At 43.2% G+C, this 15863-nt stretch overlaps 2 protein-coding genes across 8 annotated transcripts in view; one reads left to right on the top strand and one right to left on the bottom strand.

The window, feature by feature from the left end:
- Window positions 1–3871, bottom strand: part of FIRRM (FIGNL1 interacting regulator of recombination and mitosis) — a 39621-nt gene extending 35750 nt beyond the window's left edge. For 6 of the 7 annotated variants that reach the window (XR_002124603.1, XM_019647605.1, XM_019647636.1 and 3 more), the window contains exons 1-2: window positions 3629–3871; window positions 632–671 (exon numbers count right to left, since the gene is read on the bottom strand). Coding sequence is in view for 5 of the 7 variants with exons in the window: in XM_019647605.1 (XP_019503150.1) it covers window positions 632–671; window positions 3629–3844 (256 nt within the window). In the remaining 2 variants the exon portion in view is untranslated. Of the gene's footprint in view, window positions 1–631; window positions 672–3487; window positions 3580–3628 lie in introns of those variants that run through there. The other variant, XM_019647612.1, reaches the window with a different exon arrangement.
- Window positions 3872–3893: 22 nt separating this feature from the next.
- Window positions 3894–6264, top strand: METTL18 (methyltransferase 18, RPL3 N3(tau)-histidine). Its single transcript, XM_019647681.1, has 2 exons — window positions 3894–4031; window positions 4891–6264. The coding sequence occupies exon 2, from the start codon at window positions 5100–5102 to the stop codon at window positions 6216–6218; it is 1119 nt and encodes a 372-aa protein (XP_019503226.1). The 5' UTR covers window positions 3894–4031; window positions 4891–5099; the 3' UTR covers window positions 6219–6264.
- The last annotated feature ends 9599 nt before the right edge of the window (window positions 6265–15863 follow it).

Raw genomic sequence — 15863 nt, 5'->3', positions numbered from 1 at the left:
TTTTCTGCATGTTTCAAATTTTCTACAATGAATATGTGTAATTCATACTCAGGATAAAAAAATTTATTACTTTAAAAAATTTGACCACAAACAGGCAACACAGATTCAAAAATATAAACATTCCACAACCAAGTGAAACGTAAATAGAACAAGCTAACTCAAAATGTACATGAACTCTACAGTCTAAACCCTCTACTTCCTCTAAGTAATTCACATCAAGCAAGAGCAAAGAAGACAAAGATGACAAAGTCAACTTTTTCCAAATGACAAACTTGTCACTGTCTAAACAGCCAGCTTTTTGTAACCTAGAAAATATTTTCTAAATGATGCTCAACATGACAGAGGCTCAAGCTTAAGCAGCTGCAAATTACATCTTATAGAGGCCTAACCGCAGTTTAACAGCTAACATTGTGCTTATTAAACACAACACATTTATCTATCAAAAATGGAATTTAATACTCAGTTATTAGTAAGAATTAGGGCATGTTAAGTAACTGAAAGTTACAGAGGCTGTAACACTATGATAGGAAAAGATTCAATTTGAAGGGAATACGAAGCCATATTGAGAGAGGCATGACTGAGGCCTTAATGTCATCAAAGTAAATCGTACAATTAACATAACTTTACTTACGGATATGCTCGATCCAATTGTCAGAATGTTGATACATGGAGTAAAATGATTAAGGAAGATACTAGTATCACAGTAATTGGATATTCACCAGTGAGAATAACTTTAAAAAAGAATTCTTCTTGAAGTTTAAACAATGATCCATAAGAGACTGAAATGACTCAAATCACTGGTTTAATTTTGCTTTTAAAAAGTCAATGTTTATTAGGTAAACAAACAATATTATGAAAATATTTTAAGGAAATATTTTAAAAATTGCTCAGGGATAAACTTGCCTATTCAAACTATGTGAAGTCATGAAATATTTTGACAGATGAGAAACACTGCTGTAAGCAGCCATGGATTTCTAGTCTAATACAGGAAAGCAATGTCTTCCTCCTCGGCATTTCTGTAGTCCTTTACCTGTACCTGTTTAAGTCGCTCACCACTTTCTCTTTTCACATTACCTGCATACTTTTCTTACCAACCTTATCAGACTAACTCTTCTACAGATAGGAGCTTACAAAATATGTGACAATAAATTTCGTAACAACAATCACATTATAAGCCATACATTTGCATATGCCATCAGGAATTGTTAGAAATGTTATACTGTAAAAACAATGTAAGAATCATTAAAGGATGTGTCAACAAGAAAAATGAATAACCCATAACCCCATCACACTAAGATTTGATTTTTCTTCTGAAATCTTAACGTTGCATACATATTTCTTGCAGCAGCATTCAAAGCATTAACTTATCTGAGTCTGGCAGAATTTGCCTTATGGAAAAATTTCAGCAAAGGACCAAAAATTCTAGCCTCTTCCAAAATTAAACGTAAGTTGTGATTATGAAGGCATGCGAGAAAGGACTGGAGAATACGAAAATGCAACATGTGAAAATAATTACGTTTCAGTGATGGGACTGTGGGTTTACTGCAAATTTTAACTGTTGAAAAGTGTTAAAAGATAAAATACTACTAAAAGCTAAAAAGAAATAACGCCTAATGAGACTTCCAGGCAATTTAAAAACACACTATTCTTAGCCCTTTATTCAATGCTTAGTACCTGCCGGACACTGTTCTAAGGGTAACACATTGAAAACAAAACTGAACTTGACAGTGTTGTGAGGCAAAGCGAACAATGAACAAAGCAAACAAAGTAACTTCTGTTAATGATAAAGGACTCTTTAGGCAAATGAACAGGCAACGTGATAGAAGTGTTACAGACAGGGTTTGGGGGAACTACCTGAAACCGAGGGCTCTGAAACGTGAGCCAAGGCCTGAATAACAGGCTGTACAAACGGCTGGGAGAACAAAGCAGGCTGAGGGGTCAGCAAGCATGAGGCCCCGTAGGCAGGTGAGCTTCATGTCTTTGGGGATGGAGTGTAGTGGGCGAGGTGGGAGAAGAGGCTAAGGCTTAGACCACAGGAAGCTTGAAGGTAAGCTTCAACTTTATTTCTAATTTGGTAAGGAGCCACTGGGGGGTGGTTCAAAGCGACATGATCTCTTTTTCACTCTGAACTTTACTTGGAGAATGGATTTTAAGAGGACAAGAGTAGAAGCAAGGAAACTATTAACAGTCCAGGTGAGAGGCGCCAGGGGGTTGGAATAGAGGAGAAACAGCTGAGGATGAAGGTAAGTGGATGGATTCAAGGTCCAGTGTGACAGCAGATACAACAGATCTTGTTGATTGAGATTGAGATTGAGAGAGAGGGAGAGAGAAAGAGGGAGGGAGGGAAAGAGGGAAGGGGGGGGGAAGGATTCTATCAAGTTTGGCTTGTGAAACCATTTACTTAGATGAAGAAAACTGGGGGAAGAACAGGTTTGGGTTCTTCTGAAAATTAACTTGAGATGCAAAACCAGATGGGGCAGTTGACTTTCAATTACTGAGGTCCCCCTATAAATCTGAGGGGAAGAGGAACCATGTTCTTTACCTTTGTTCCCCCAAAACCTACCTCCCTGCCCGGTACATAAAAGGCACCCAGTAAATGTTTTTGAGGATCGCTGTTTTGTTTCCCAAGGCAAAACCCCTGAGGACGGGCAACTCTACATCTGCACAAGGGCTAAAACACAGCTTTGGTCCCTAGTGGGATTTGGCGATTGTCTACGTAAATGATTTCTATGTGATGGTAATATTTGTTTGGGGGCTTTAACTGTAAACATTATTTGTGCAGTGTTGAGACTCTCTCACGTGCAGGTCATTTTTTTTTCTAGGACGTGTACTTTTATATTGAAGGTGAGCGCAAAGACATAAAACGAACAAATTACCTTTTAAAATGAAAGGCTAGGACTCCAGGCACCTTTACAGCCACAAAGGCACGAGACCACTAAAGAATGGTTTGCAGCTGGACCACAGGGAATTAACTCAAGCCCAGCAGATGGAACCAATGACAAGGTAGCAACGCCTAATCAGCAATAAAGGGAAACGGGGGCGGGGGGGGGGAACGGGACATTTTTATCATCTTTTACAGACTTGGCACCGTGGTAGAAATGCATCCTTTACTTCTCACAACACTGGGGAAGGTATTGTGACCATATCCACCGTACGAATATATATCCGTAAGATGGTAACAGCTCGGAGTGCCCCCCGCCACCCCCCAACCTCATCCAGCTCTTCCGGGGCTGCCTTACAGCTCAGGTCTGAGTCCTCGCCTCCCCCCGCTTTTCCCGCGCAAAAGCATTTACACCTAAGTGCACGTAACGAGTGCAGAAAAACTCAAAGGCACCGAGGAATGGAAGAACAACGCCACACCCACTGCCAGTCCTGGGGCCGGACACCTCGGCGAGCCCTTAGGGTGCCTGAGCCTGGCAAGCCTTGGGTCTCGGGGAGCCACGGTTCCCGCTCGCCCTCCATCCCTTCGCGGCTCTGTGGGGCTCACCAACAAAGCAAGGAGACGGTTCAGGCCGCAGGGACACGACACGGCCCGGCGGCGGTGGGTGTGACGAGGCCGACGAAGGCCAAGTGCGATACCCGCCACACACCCCCTCTCTGGACGCCAGTGACGACCCGTGAAGGATATGAGGAGCCGCGGCAGGACGGACGGCAGCTCCCGGCGGCACAGCTCCTCCGGCCAGCTACTCAGCTCCTCCAGCGGGACCGCGCTCGCCGGGACCGCGCGCTCCTGAGACATGCTTTCGCCCGGGAGCCCAGCTTCAAAACACTCCCGCCACGGCCACAACCGGAAACGCCGCCGTCCCGGCAGGCTTTGCGAGCTCTCCGCCGGCGTCCAAACCATAGAGAGGGAGGCAGCGGGCTGCGTTGCTTAGTGAGCGCCGGCCCCGCGCGGCTGGGAAAAGCCGGGCATGTCTGGCCCGTGGAGGACTCGACTCGCTGGTGCGCGCTTTTTCTCCGGAGGGTCTGGCTTAACGTCGGGTTTCTCAGCGCGGTGACCTGGGAACTTGCAGAGCTGCGAGCATCCCCAGGTCTGGATCGCTGTAAACGTTACTTTGAGGTGCTTTGAGGGGAGGGAAGGGCCGTAAGTCCCCCGATTTGCTACCCTCCGGCCCATGGGGCTTTGGGATTGCACATCTGGGGTCGGGTTTGACGTAGGACCTGCCGCTGGAAATGACTCCAGGCCCCGCATTGCGGTGGGATACAAATCCGCTTAACTGTGTGACCCTACTTAGTACATCTTGTGTAATGGGAATAAATTACACACCGGCCAGATGTGTCTAGCACCGTAGATACAAAGAAGAATCTCAATAAAGTTACTTCCGTCCACTCTCTGCGGGCCTCTCCAGGCGGTTCCCTACCCTTATTTTGTGTTTGCTCTGCCACCAAACTAAACTTGACTAATTACTCCAACATTTACCCCACTCCCATACTTCCATTGGGGTGGCTGATCTCCACTAAGTGTAGTGAGGTCGTTTGGCTGAGCCTACACCAAAACATATCCATGCACGTTTTTACAGGGCTACTCATTTACCGAAATTAAAATCTTGAATTCCTGTTACTTGAAACAGTGACAGACTGAAGTGACAGGTGAAAGACACAAACCAGCTAGGCTTGGTCATTTCCTGCCCCCAAATTTTGGACTTTATGTTTTTTCTAGTTGCTGCTGCTACTATTTTATTTGTTTTTAAAGCTTCATTCTCTTCAACTTTTGAGCCCTGAAGGGTGTATGTGTTTTTCCAAAACTCTTTATCTCCCTCTCCCTAACAGCGTTTATAGAAAACGCAGCTGTTGGGGGGGGGGGGGGGGGCGACGACACCTGTTTAATACTACATTTTAAGGAAATGTGTCATCTTGCTTTTTAATAACAATTTTTTTGTTGTTCTACAGAGCTAAATTGAAGGAAAAGCAAAGACCTCTAAAAAGTCATTTGAAAACACCTGTAAATATTTGTAACTGTGTATAAAAAGCTAAAGAAAAACTGACCAGAACGAAACTACTGGTATAATTGAGACAGGTGAATGTGTGTATCATCAGTTCTATCTAGAAGTTGAAGAATCTTCCTTCGAATTTAAGGATTGTGTACATTTAATGAGAGGATGACCTTTCAATTTAATTTCACTATAGAAGACGGTCTGGAAAATGAATTAACACCCCTTGGAGATGGAGCTTTAACCCTGAATGCCTCAAAAGAGTCTTCCATCTCAGAAAGTCAAAAAGGTAAACATAGGGACAAAACATGTTCCCCAGAGCAGCCTGACTTGCCTCAGGATCACTTGCAGGAACATAAGTCCGTGAGAAATGCAGCTCCCTCTCAAGACACAGACAACTCACTCGATACAGCTAACCGTTCAAGTAACTTGGAGCCTCATGAGAGACAGCCTTGCCTGAGAGCTGCCAAAGAGCATGCTGTACCTAAAGGTTTAAAGAAAGTGTTAGAAAATAAAGTCATAGAAACGTTACCAGGTCTCCAGCATAACCTATCAGCAGTGAAAACCATCTTGTTGAAAGAGAACTTCCCTGGAGAAAACATAGTTTCAAGAAACTTTTCTTCCCACTCTGATCTCATTTCCGGGGTTTACGAAGGAGGCTTAAAAATCTGGGAATGTACCTTTGACCTCCTGGCATATTTCACAAAGGCCAAACTGAAATTTGCTGGGAAAAAAGTGTTGGACCTTGGCTGTGGATCAGGGTTGCTGGGTATCGCTGCCCTCAAGGGAGGAGCTAAAGAAATTCATTTTCAAGATTATAATAGTATGGTGATTGATGAAGTAACCTTACCTAATGTGGCAGCCAACTCCACTTTGGAAGATGAAGAAAATGATGGATGCGAAGCAGATGTGAAAAGATGCAGGAGACTGAAAGAAGCACAAGAAATCTATAAATGCCGGTTCTTTTCTGGGGAGTGGTCTGAGTTTTGTAAGGTTATGCTAAGCAATGGAAAACCGTTCGAAAAATACGATCTCATTCTCACCTCAGAAACCATTTACAATCCAGATTATTATGATACGTTGCACCAAACATTCCTTAGATTGTTAGATAAAGATGGGCGTGTGCTTTTGGCCAGCAAAGCACATTATTTTGGTGTAGGTGGAGGCATTCATCTCTTTCAGAAGTTTGTACAAGAGAGGAATGTATTTGAGACTAGAACACTTGAAATAATTGATGAAGGATTAAAAAGATTCCTAATTGAATTGATTTTTAAGTGCCCTAGTTAATGTCCACTGAGTGTCCTATGTGAAATAAACAATAACTAAAGGCTTGTTTTGAATGTGTAATTCCTGCCTTGCTATTTTGTTCTGAATTTAGGATTCAGTGAAATGTGATATATTCTGGATATCTATTAACTATGCACTTTGTGTAGTATCTTGCTTAATATTTATAATCTTATGAGGTATATTTCATCCATTTTAATAACGATCAGAATAGCTAACAGTTTTCAGCATTCATTGTATGCAGGGCCGAAGAACTTTACCTATACTAACATTTAATATTCATAACAGCCCTAAATTAGGTTATAATTACTATCTCCATTTTATAAAGAAATTAAGAGTCAAGTAATTTAATCCCAATCATTTCTCACCTTGAACCAGAATCTGAACTGAAGTCCATTTAAAAGTTTTATTTACTCTTCTCACCATCCCACTGGTCTTAACCTTACCAATGCCTGTTTTTCACTGCAAATATTTCTTAGCACCCTTTTATTATGCTGAAATGAAAGTCATATACTTATTTATACACATCATTAAAAATTACATATACATAAATCCCTAATGTACATATAATCATACATATCATACCTGATTTTAACATAAAGTCATTTCTAATCAAATGATTTTTATCTCATCAGGTTAATGCACAAGTTCAGCTACAGAGAAGACATGTAGTGTCAGGTGCTTACACTTAGGCACCATTACTGTAGATGCCACAGCTACAATTCCAGACCCACCTACTAGATAAGATACAACTGGCCCTGAGAGCTGGGTTGGCTAGTTGAGGTCCAAAGCATTGAATAGAGTCCCATGACAGTAGCCAGTATCAATGATTTAGGGACAAATAGGTATCTCTCAGTTCTTCAAGATGAATTAGACTCCCAATGAGGTGTCATCAGGCCTGTTCAGGAGTAGAGGAGACACAGGCCCTGAACAGGGGTCATCCTTTAGTCCCACTGAAACCGCGTCACAGCATAAACCCAGTCCTGGGGACTAGATGATTCTGGAGATAGCAGCCCAGCGGGACACACCTACCCACAAAGCTGGCAGCAGAAGAGACTAGATATAAATTATAGCCCCAAATCTGGGAGAAAGATGCATAGTACCCTTCCCCATGTAAATAGGTTAACTTAATCATTCAAAGAGGCATGCATGCGTTAAGACAATGAGCTTTGGAGTGAGTCCATGACCTTGGGTTAAAAATTTGATTTCCTGGCCGGCCGAGTGGCTCAGTTGGTTAAGAGCTCGCTCAAGAGTTTGAGCTCTGAGCAACAGCAGTTCAATTTTCAGCCCAAGCTGAGCTGCCAACAGGTGGCAGGATGGCTCAGCTAAAAAAAAAAAAAAAAATTATTTCCCCATCTGTAAAACAGAGTTTATAATAGTATCTCCATAACAGAGTTCTTTTAAAGAACAATAGTTAATATTGAGCACTTAGCATGGTTCCTGCCACATGGTTCCCATGTACGAATGGAAATCCTTTCCAAGAATCTTCATAGTATTTAGTCACCCTGTTTCCTTGATCAAATAGGAAGCCTTGTTCAATTTGTTAAAAATTGGGTGTGTGCCTTTACAGCTTAAAAATCCCCACTCAGAACACAAAGAAACAAGTAATTTCCAGACCTTGCGCTGCCCAGCACTGACCCCAGGCTCCCCCTCCACCCCCATACCCCCCATACCCCCACCTCAAAGTCTCTAAGTTGTCATTTTTGGTTGCTTCAGCTTTCAGATCAGTGAGGACGAAGAAGAGTGCATCTTGTGAAGTCGCACTAAAAACTCAGGCACATACATGCCTGTAAAGCTCCCATCTATCAGATGTGCCTGTAGCCATAGTTGCATTCCCACTGTCCATCCATGGTTTTCTGCCCGTGGTGCAGAAACTGAGGGGACACAGGAGCCGAAACCCTTCCAGGTGTCAAGTGCAGTCACCAACGACACATGGGCAGTAAGTAGTGTCCTCAGGGTTGATGGGGCCAACCGCTCAGCTAGAGAATTAACTTTTCAAGAGGAGAAAATATGTGTTCACTTCTCAGTCTCCATCCTAGTGCTTTATTCAGGTGCTTCATAAATAGTTATTTTAAAAAGAGGCATAACAGGGAGACTCTGTGACACCGTGAATGAACTTGATTCTTTGTCTCCACTTCCGTCAGAATCCCCTGAGTCTCTCAGTATGTTTATGGTGGTCATGTTCTTGCTGACACTAAAGCTTTTCTTTGGGTAAAAGTGTATTTTCAAAATCACCATCATGACTTGGGTGCAGCCCAGCACAGAAGTTGCTCAGGGCCATAAAAGGATCTTTTATTTCCACACAGGGACAGAACTTCTTTTCAACCAGGATGGTTGTGGAAAGTCAAGTGTACCTACTGAGGTCTGACAATGAACTTCGCAAACTTGTTGCAACGATGTTGCCAACCTTTTTTGACATCAGAGGGATTATTCATTATGAATTTGTACCAACTGGACAAACAGTTAACAAAGTTTACTATTTGGAAGTGCTGAGAAGGCTGCTGAGTGAAAAAGTTAGACTGGCCTGAACTTTTCACCAACAATTCATGGTTCTTACATCACAACAATGCACCAGCTCATAAGACACTGTCTGTGAGGGAGTTTTTAGCCAGGAAACAGATTAACTGTATCGAAACACCCTCCCTACTCACCTGATCTGGCCCCCAAGGATTTCTTTCTTTACCTGAAGATAAAGGAAATATTGAAAGGAAGACATTTTGATGACATTCAAGGACATCAAATAATACAACGACAGCTCTGATAGCCATTCTAGAAAGAGTTCCAAGGTTGCTTCGAAGGGTGGACTAGGCGCTGGTGTCGGTGCATAGCTTCCCAGAGGGAGTATGTGGAAGGTGACCAGAGTGATATTCAGCAGTGAGGTGCAAAGCACTTTTTCTAGGATGAGTTTGCACACCCAATTGTCAGACCTCGTTCCACCACTAGATATCATCTCACAATTCTGATTTCTGTCTTCAGAAATTCAACTGAACTCAGATAACCCTTCAAAGTAGGTTCACCATCTCTAGAGAAAGTGGTCAAACGGCAGTGCTTTTTCAGGAGGATTAATATTCTATTTGAAGGAAACTATGTAACAATTACAACAATAAAACACAGCTTGGTGACGTAAGCATCACTAAAGAACAACGGGCATGTTACCAGCCTCACAGAACAGGGTACGCGGCCAATGAAGTTACGATCTTCAAAATGTAGCAGCATGCTGTAGCTGTCCTTTTCTATGGCGTATGCTGATGGGACAGAAAAAGGAAACGTGAAGGCTTGCCTTCAGCAGGATGTGTCTTAAGCCTCTGCCGTAGAGTCAGCTGTGCTCAGTCTCATGGAACCCCAAATGCCTCAGCCATGATGCTGTGGAACCATGTGGTCTTTGTGCAAAAAAGCAACACTCTGTCCTCCATGCAGATCAGCCCCGTGTTCGGAAACACTATGGGGCAAGAGGAACCGGGATGTTTTCAGCTCCATTTGTCCCCTCAGCTCTTCATAGTGGCCAGTGGATAAGATATAGGAAAAAGGGCAAGAAACTGATGACATCCAGAGACCCATGTGATGGACCCCCACCAGTGCAGGAAGTACCGGTCTCCAATGGCTCCCCACCAGTGAGGTTCGACTCCTGGGCCCGATATAATGGATAACGATCATTCAATCAGCCTGCTTGTCTCTCAGATCTGAGCTACAGAGAAGTCAGTATTTCTCAGAATGTGTTGACAGCAAATTCACCGACTCTGAGAAATGTATTTAGCCAAAGAGATAAATGGGAAAAAATATTACCCTCTTTCTGTTTGTGGAAATCCAAGGTAGGGAAGGGGCAAGGCTTTTCCAAATTCTTTATTTGTGTCTACAATGGCCTAGAACTCAAAATTCGTCTAGATCTCTGTTGTACTGGGCTAAGTAACTTCTGGTGAATTTCTACAAACTTGATTCTGAGCTTGTTTTAAATAGCATGGAAAAGAGTGTTCGGGCAGGAGGCATATTTTTGGGGGAGAATTTGGATGACAAGGCAGAATAAAGCCCAGAAGCTCAAGGTGTGCCCAGTTGCTGGCACACCATATTCTCGTTAACCGACATCCATGCCAGCATTTTTATGGTCGTATGCTCTGTTTTAGAGGCTTCAGAGCAAGCCACCTTTTCAGAAATTGGCTTTTCTTCCCTGAGCTTTCCCTCAGATTGAACTCTGTTTCCTGTTCCCGTTGCTTCTCCAGGATTTTCACAATAAGAATCAAAAAAGATTCTCTCTTCTAAGAAAAATACCTCAAAGAAACATTTTCTAGGGTGAGTAGTACACAAGTTTCTAATGCTCTAAATTTTATTTCCTTTACAGGAAATACGTTCAAGCCTATGTCATAAAATCATACCACTGCTCTCTTAACTTTGTTTCATTTTCCCAGGTCTTATTCTGTAACGCCCCCCCCCCGCCCCCCAAATGCTTCAGAAACTCTTCTTCCCTCTGTCCTATAGTCCTGTGGTTCAGCATAAAGAAAAATAACCTTAGAGTCAAAATCATTAGGGATTTTTATATCTGTAGTCATTTTAGTTTGCTATAAGCTATTACTGTCATATAGACATTTTACCCATTGCTTAAAAATAAATGGCAGGGGCTGGCCAAGTGGCGCATTGGTTAAGAGTTGGCTTGGGATGCCAGCTCTGAGCAGCAGGGCCCCAGTTCAGATCCCACATGAGGGCCAGTGATGCTGCGCCCTCTACAGCTAAGATGGTGAACAACAGCTCAACCTGGAGCTGGGCTGCCGTGAGTCACCAGCAATGGTGTAGGCTGCAGTGGGGCTGCAGTGGGCTGCTGTGAGCTACCGTGAGTGGCTGGCAGCCAGCATGAGCCACTGTGAGCAGCCATCCAATGGCCGGAGACCGATCTGTCTCAGCCAGGAAGAGTGCAATGATCACAATACCAACATGGGCCAGTGAAGCGACGTCCTCCACAACTAGACTGAAGAACGAAAGGACAGCAACTTGTCTGTTCCCCTTCCCCCATTACCCAATGCTGTTCCCTCCCCCAATTCCCCAATAAAATCTTTAAATAAATAAATAAATAAATAAATAGCAAAGCCAAGTATCAGAGCCTGAATGTAAATTATTTTACCCATAATTGGTCTAAAGAGACATCCCATTGTAGATGGGCCCACTATTTGGTCATATGTAAATATACACGCAGTTCTCTATGTTTCAGAAATATTTTAGTATTAGGAAGAATTGAGCCCCTTCCAGATAGATGCCACCTTCTAGATGCCACCCCCTTCATGTTTCCTTTTCTCCAATACTTGCCAATCAGAATTCTGCCCTGCTCTAGAGCCCAAATGTGCTCTCATTCCAACAAGAATTCACCGAGTACTTTTTGTGTGTAAAGAAGACAATTTCTCTAATTTCTGTTAAAGAAATGTCATACTTGTGAGAAAAGTTTACTCCTGTGCTATGTAACTGAACACACTTCCAGTTACACCCATTTTTCTCCTGGATCTTGGCAGGACTGGTGTGATGAATAGACAAACCCCCAAGTATATCTGACTTCCGTGTGTCCCTTTTGCTGTGACTTGTGCATTTCCTTTGTTATCAAGGGACTTGGTCAAATCTAATAGTTCATGAAGTGTCAGAGATTAAGGGAAACAGAACAATAGGTAATTGATAGCGTTGGACTTAAGTCTCAGAAAAAGACAGATGCGTAAAAGCAAAACACAAAGCCAGAGGGCTGAGAAGGGGAGGAGAGAAATGAAGCATGATAGCGACAAATATGGAATTCTATTAATTAAAATTTAGAGCAGGAGAAGGCGTTCCGGGAAAGGCAAAATGGTGGCGCCCAAGGAAAAATTCTAGACAATCAGGGAGTAAAGTGGCTGCCTGGAATTCACACAATAGTTGAACTTTTAAACCAGTGACTGGCAGTAGGATTTCTGGCGACTCAAGGCAGAGGAGACAATCAAGAGACAAGATTATGTGACTAAGGTAAGAGGCCAAGGAGAAGCATCGGATGACAGCTCAAGTGACCTCGCCGTGCCCGTAGCATTTCACCCCAGTTTGAGGTTTGGGTTGTGGCACGACACAGCTGAGCTTTATACCTAGAATGATCGTACACCCATCCCAGTGTGCCTGAGGCAGTCCTATTGTCCCACTGTACCATCTGGTTGAACATTCTAGCACTCCTAAAAGTGTACCGATTTGGATGATAATCATGTGGTCAGCCTATTATACCAATCCTGTACCACCATCCTTACCTTTATGATTTTGTGGAGTAAATCACAATTAGAAAAAAAAAATCACTCAGTAAATAAATATTAACTTCCAAGTTGAGTCTTTAAAAAATCTATACCCAAGATTCAAGGAAAATGCCACCCTCCTTATCATATGTCAGGATTGAGCTGGAAAATAACAGCTAAAGATAAAATGATACATTCTGTGCTTTTAGGGAGCTTGCAATCTAGGGTGGAAATAGTAATACAGCTCATGAACCTCTTGTGTGGGTGTTACACATACTATGCAGGTCTCTGAGAGGGTTGTCCTTTGAGCTGTAGCGTAAGGCCATATGCCTGTGATGTGGTGAGCATGGCAGGAGGTGTAAGGGGAAGAGGATGGATGGATAGTTCCCAGTATCAACCATCTGGTGGTGACTTGGTAGATTTTAAGACAGAAACAGGAGTTGGAGGATGAATCACACAGCTAGGAAATGTTGCCTCTCTTCTTTGGACTCTGAACTTTGAGACTTGAGATAGTACTGAGGGGACGCGTGACCTCAAGTGGAGGCCGGCTATGGGAGACCACAGGCTGAAACAGAGCGGCCTACAACTCACAGTGAGAATGTCGGGAGAATGCTACCCCCTTAGAGTCCTCCCCAATCCTAATCCCTGCCAATCCTTAAGACCAGGGCTTTTATTTCGTTAGGGGAATTTACTCGTCCCCTTACATAAATATGCAAGCAAGCAGTTCACATAGCACAGGAGAATAAACCACAATGATGGCAGTCTATGTTGAGACGGTGCTAACACAGAGGACAAATCCCTTCGGACCAGGGAGGGAAGACATCTCAGAAGAGAGAATGCTTGACCTCAGACTCAGATGTAGGGGGATTTTCATCAGATGGATAGAGAAGTGGGGTTGGAAGAGCTGAGTGTTAAGAAGCAGAAGGACCAGTCTGTGGAAAAGCACTCACCCCCGAGAGCCTGCTAATTCCGTGAATAACTGCTGAGCACCTCCTCCCCCTCCGTGGAGGCGAGTCTGCATTCCTAACAAGCCTCAGGTGGTGCCGGGTGGTACTGGGCTGTGGATGGCACCCCCAGAAGCAAAGCTCCCAGGTATGCAGCCACACGAGCTCCGTCAGATGTGAAGCTGGCTGGGTGGCTGAGGAAAGCTTCCCAAATTCAATACCTTTCCGGCTAAAGTTGCCATCAATTACATTTCTTTGAAATTTCATTTTACCTATCTACCTTACATGTTCTATGGGCACTTTTAAGAACTGGCATTCTTTTAAAATAAGCTAGCACAGTTTAGGACTTTAGTTTTCAATTGTCTAATTGAGAAAGGATTTTTTTTTTAAAGATTGAGTTCAGTCTTTTCAAAACCTACAGCCAGGATTCAAGGAAAATGCCATCTTCCTACTTGTTAAGCCAGTAACAGACCGCTGAGCATAAACCCTTGGGTTTCACTTGCCACAGATAATGATCAACCGGTGACGTGTGATCGTTTCTTGTTAGGAAGTAACTGTGATATATCCAAAGCGAAATGAAACTTCGGCTTAGGCTACATTCCTATTTTATCCCGGCTGACTGATGGATTGGTGCATCTGGAAAACCCCCAGGGAGGAACAACAGAAACCTTTGGGAGGCGCCTTCATACCAGCCTGTGGTGACTTCCTGTTGTTTCTTAGTCACTGAGCACATCAGAGCCAGCAGTACCGAGCAAAGATAAGCATCCAAGAAAGACGCAGGTAGTTCAGTGTGGTGGAAAGGCCGCTGGAATAGTGTCAGGACAGGCCTGAGTCCCAGACCTGACTAGCCCTTAGTAACTCTGACCACGTTCTTCACCAAATCACTAAGATCTCTCACAGTTTTTTCTTCAACGGGATATGTTGTTTCTCCCCACTGAATTATGAGTTTTAAACGTAACATTGTGCATTAAAGTTTCATATAAACCCGTGACATCTGTGTTGTTTAAAACTGCTGTTCTTGATTCACGTTCCCTATTTATTCCCATATTGGACTGAAACAGACTTTTCTAGTCCACCACTGCCATTATTTAGTTAATTGCTTTCTTGTTTCTCTCTCTCTCTCGCTCTCTCTCTCTCTCTCTCTTTCTCTCTCATCAATTCCCCCAATTCACCCAATGCTAATTTGACTATTGCTAATCCAGTCAACCGATACCACCAGATAATACTTTTCATAGCTCACCGATTCCATCTCATCGCTTCCCTGATTAAAATCTTTAATAGCTTCCCATTTTCAAAGACTGTGGTCTCCTAAATCAGTATAAGATACCTCATTGTAATGTAGGAAAAAATTTAGACCGTACGTTTGTATCAGGTTTTTATCCCAAACATAAGAAAGACATTAATTCTTGATTTATCATCCACGCTCTGCACAAGCCACAGTGGGAAGGCAGCACCGTCTTCTAATACTCTGCCAACGAAACTGTCTCTGTCTTTATTTATGTTCCCGCGGGACCACAACGATCACGTCTAAAGGAGAGAGCACGCAGGAAGTCTTCATAAAGAAGTGGTGAAAATGGGGTCATCACAGAAGACTTGGAGGACTTGCACTGGTACCCCCCGATTATTCCGAGGGCAGCCTGCCCCTAACAGACTTCTCCGAAGGCCTAAGTGCCTGAGAAAAAGGCCAGTGTTTTAGTACATCACTCCGCTGCCCAAACCATTTTCAGTAGCTTTCTATTATCTCAAGGATAAAGTTCAAATCTCCTAATGTGCATTCCTGACTCATCTTCACTTAGCGAAAACTACCATTTCCATCCTGTCTCTAGAACACTGCCACAACTATTCCTCCTGAAGCAATCCCGATGTAAAAGAAGCAGCCAAGAATACAAAGCATGGCATAGAAGAATCACATTGGGAATAAAAATATGCCCTGTGTTGGGAAGGAAATCGCCTTTACTCTAATAAAAGAGCCAACAACTTAATGTCTTCAGTGGCCATTGCCTGTCGTCATTCACTAAGTAGCAAAACGTAATAAGCTTCCAAACCTGCAAAGCCCGGTAATGGAAGAGTGTGAAATGGGGATCTTAAACCAGCTGCAATTTGGTTGTGAGGAGTAAATGAAATAACATATGCTAAACATTTACTAAGTTCCAGCATGGCGCACATGGTAGATGCTCAATATTTATTGAATAAATATTATCAACAGAGAGCCATCGCCCCCTAAAGGACAACCATCAGCGGTTTTCCCTTGCACTTTTTAAGAGAAGAAAATTCAATATTAGATGAAGGATTACAAGGCAACTTTTGATGTAAAATCTGGTGTAATGAGTGAATAAATTCAGGAATGAAAGTAGGGGTACTTACTATGATAGAGATGGCAGCATAGTTGGTATGGCCGGAGGGGGCCCAGGAATTCTCTATTCATGCACACTTCCCAATCCTTTGCCCAAAGCATTTGAAATGAAGTAGAGAGCCTGCCATGGGGTCAA

The sequence above is a fragment of the Hipposideros armiger genome, unplaced genomic scaffold (assembly GCF_001890085.2).
Source record: "Hipposideros armiger isolate ML-2016 unplaced genomic scaffold, ASM189008v1 scaffold_6, whole genome shotgun sequence".
Lineage (NCBI taxonomy): Eukaryota > Metazoa > Chordata > Mammalia > Chiroptera > Hipposideridae > Hipposideros > Hipposideros armiger.
This window is presented reverse-complemented; position numbering and strand designations above follow the sequence as displayed.

What these genes read in the sequence shown, in the direction of transcription:
- METTL18 (XM_019647681.1), top strand. Translation starts at nt 5,100, where the DNA reads ATGACCTTTCAATTTAATTTCACTATAGAAGACGGTCTGGAAAATGAA.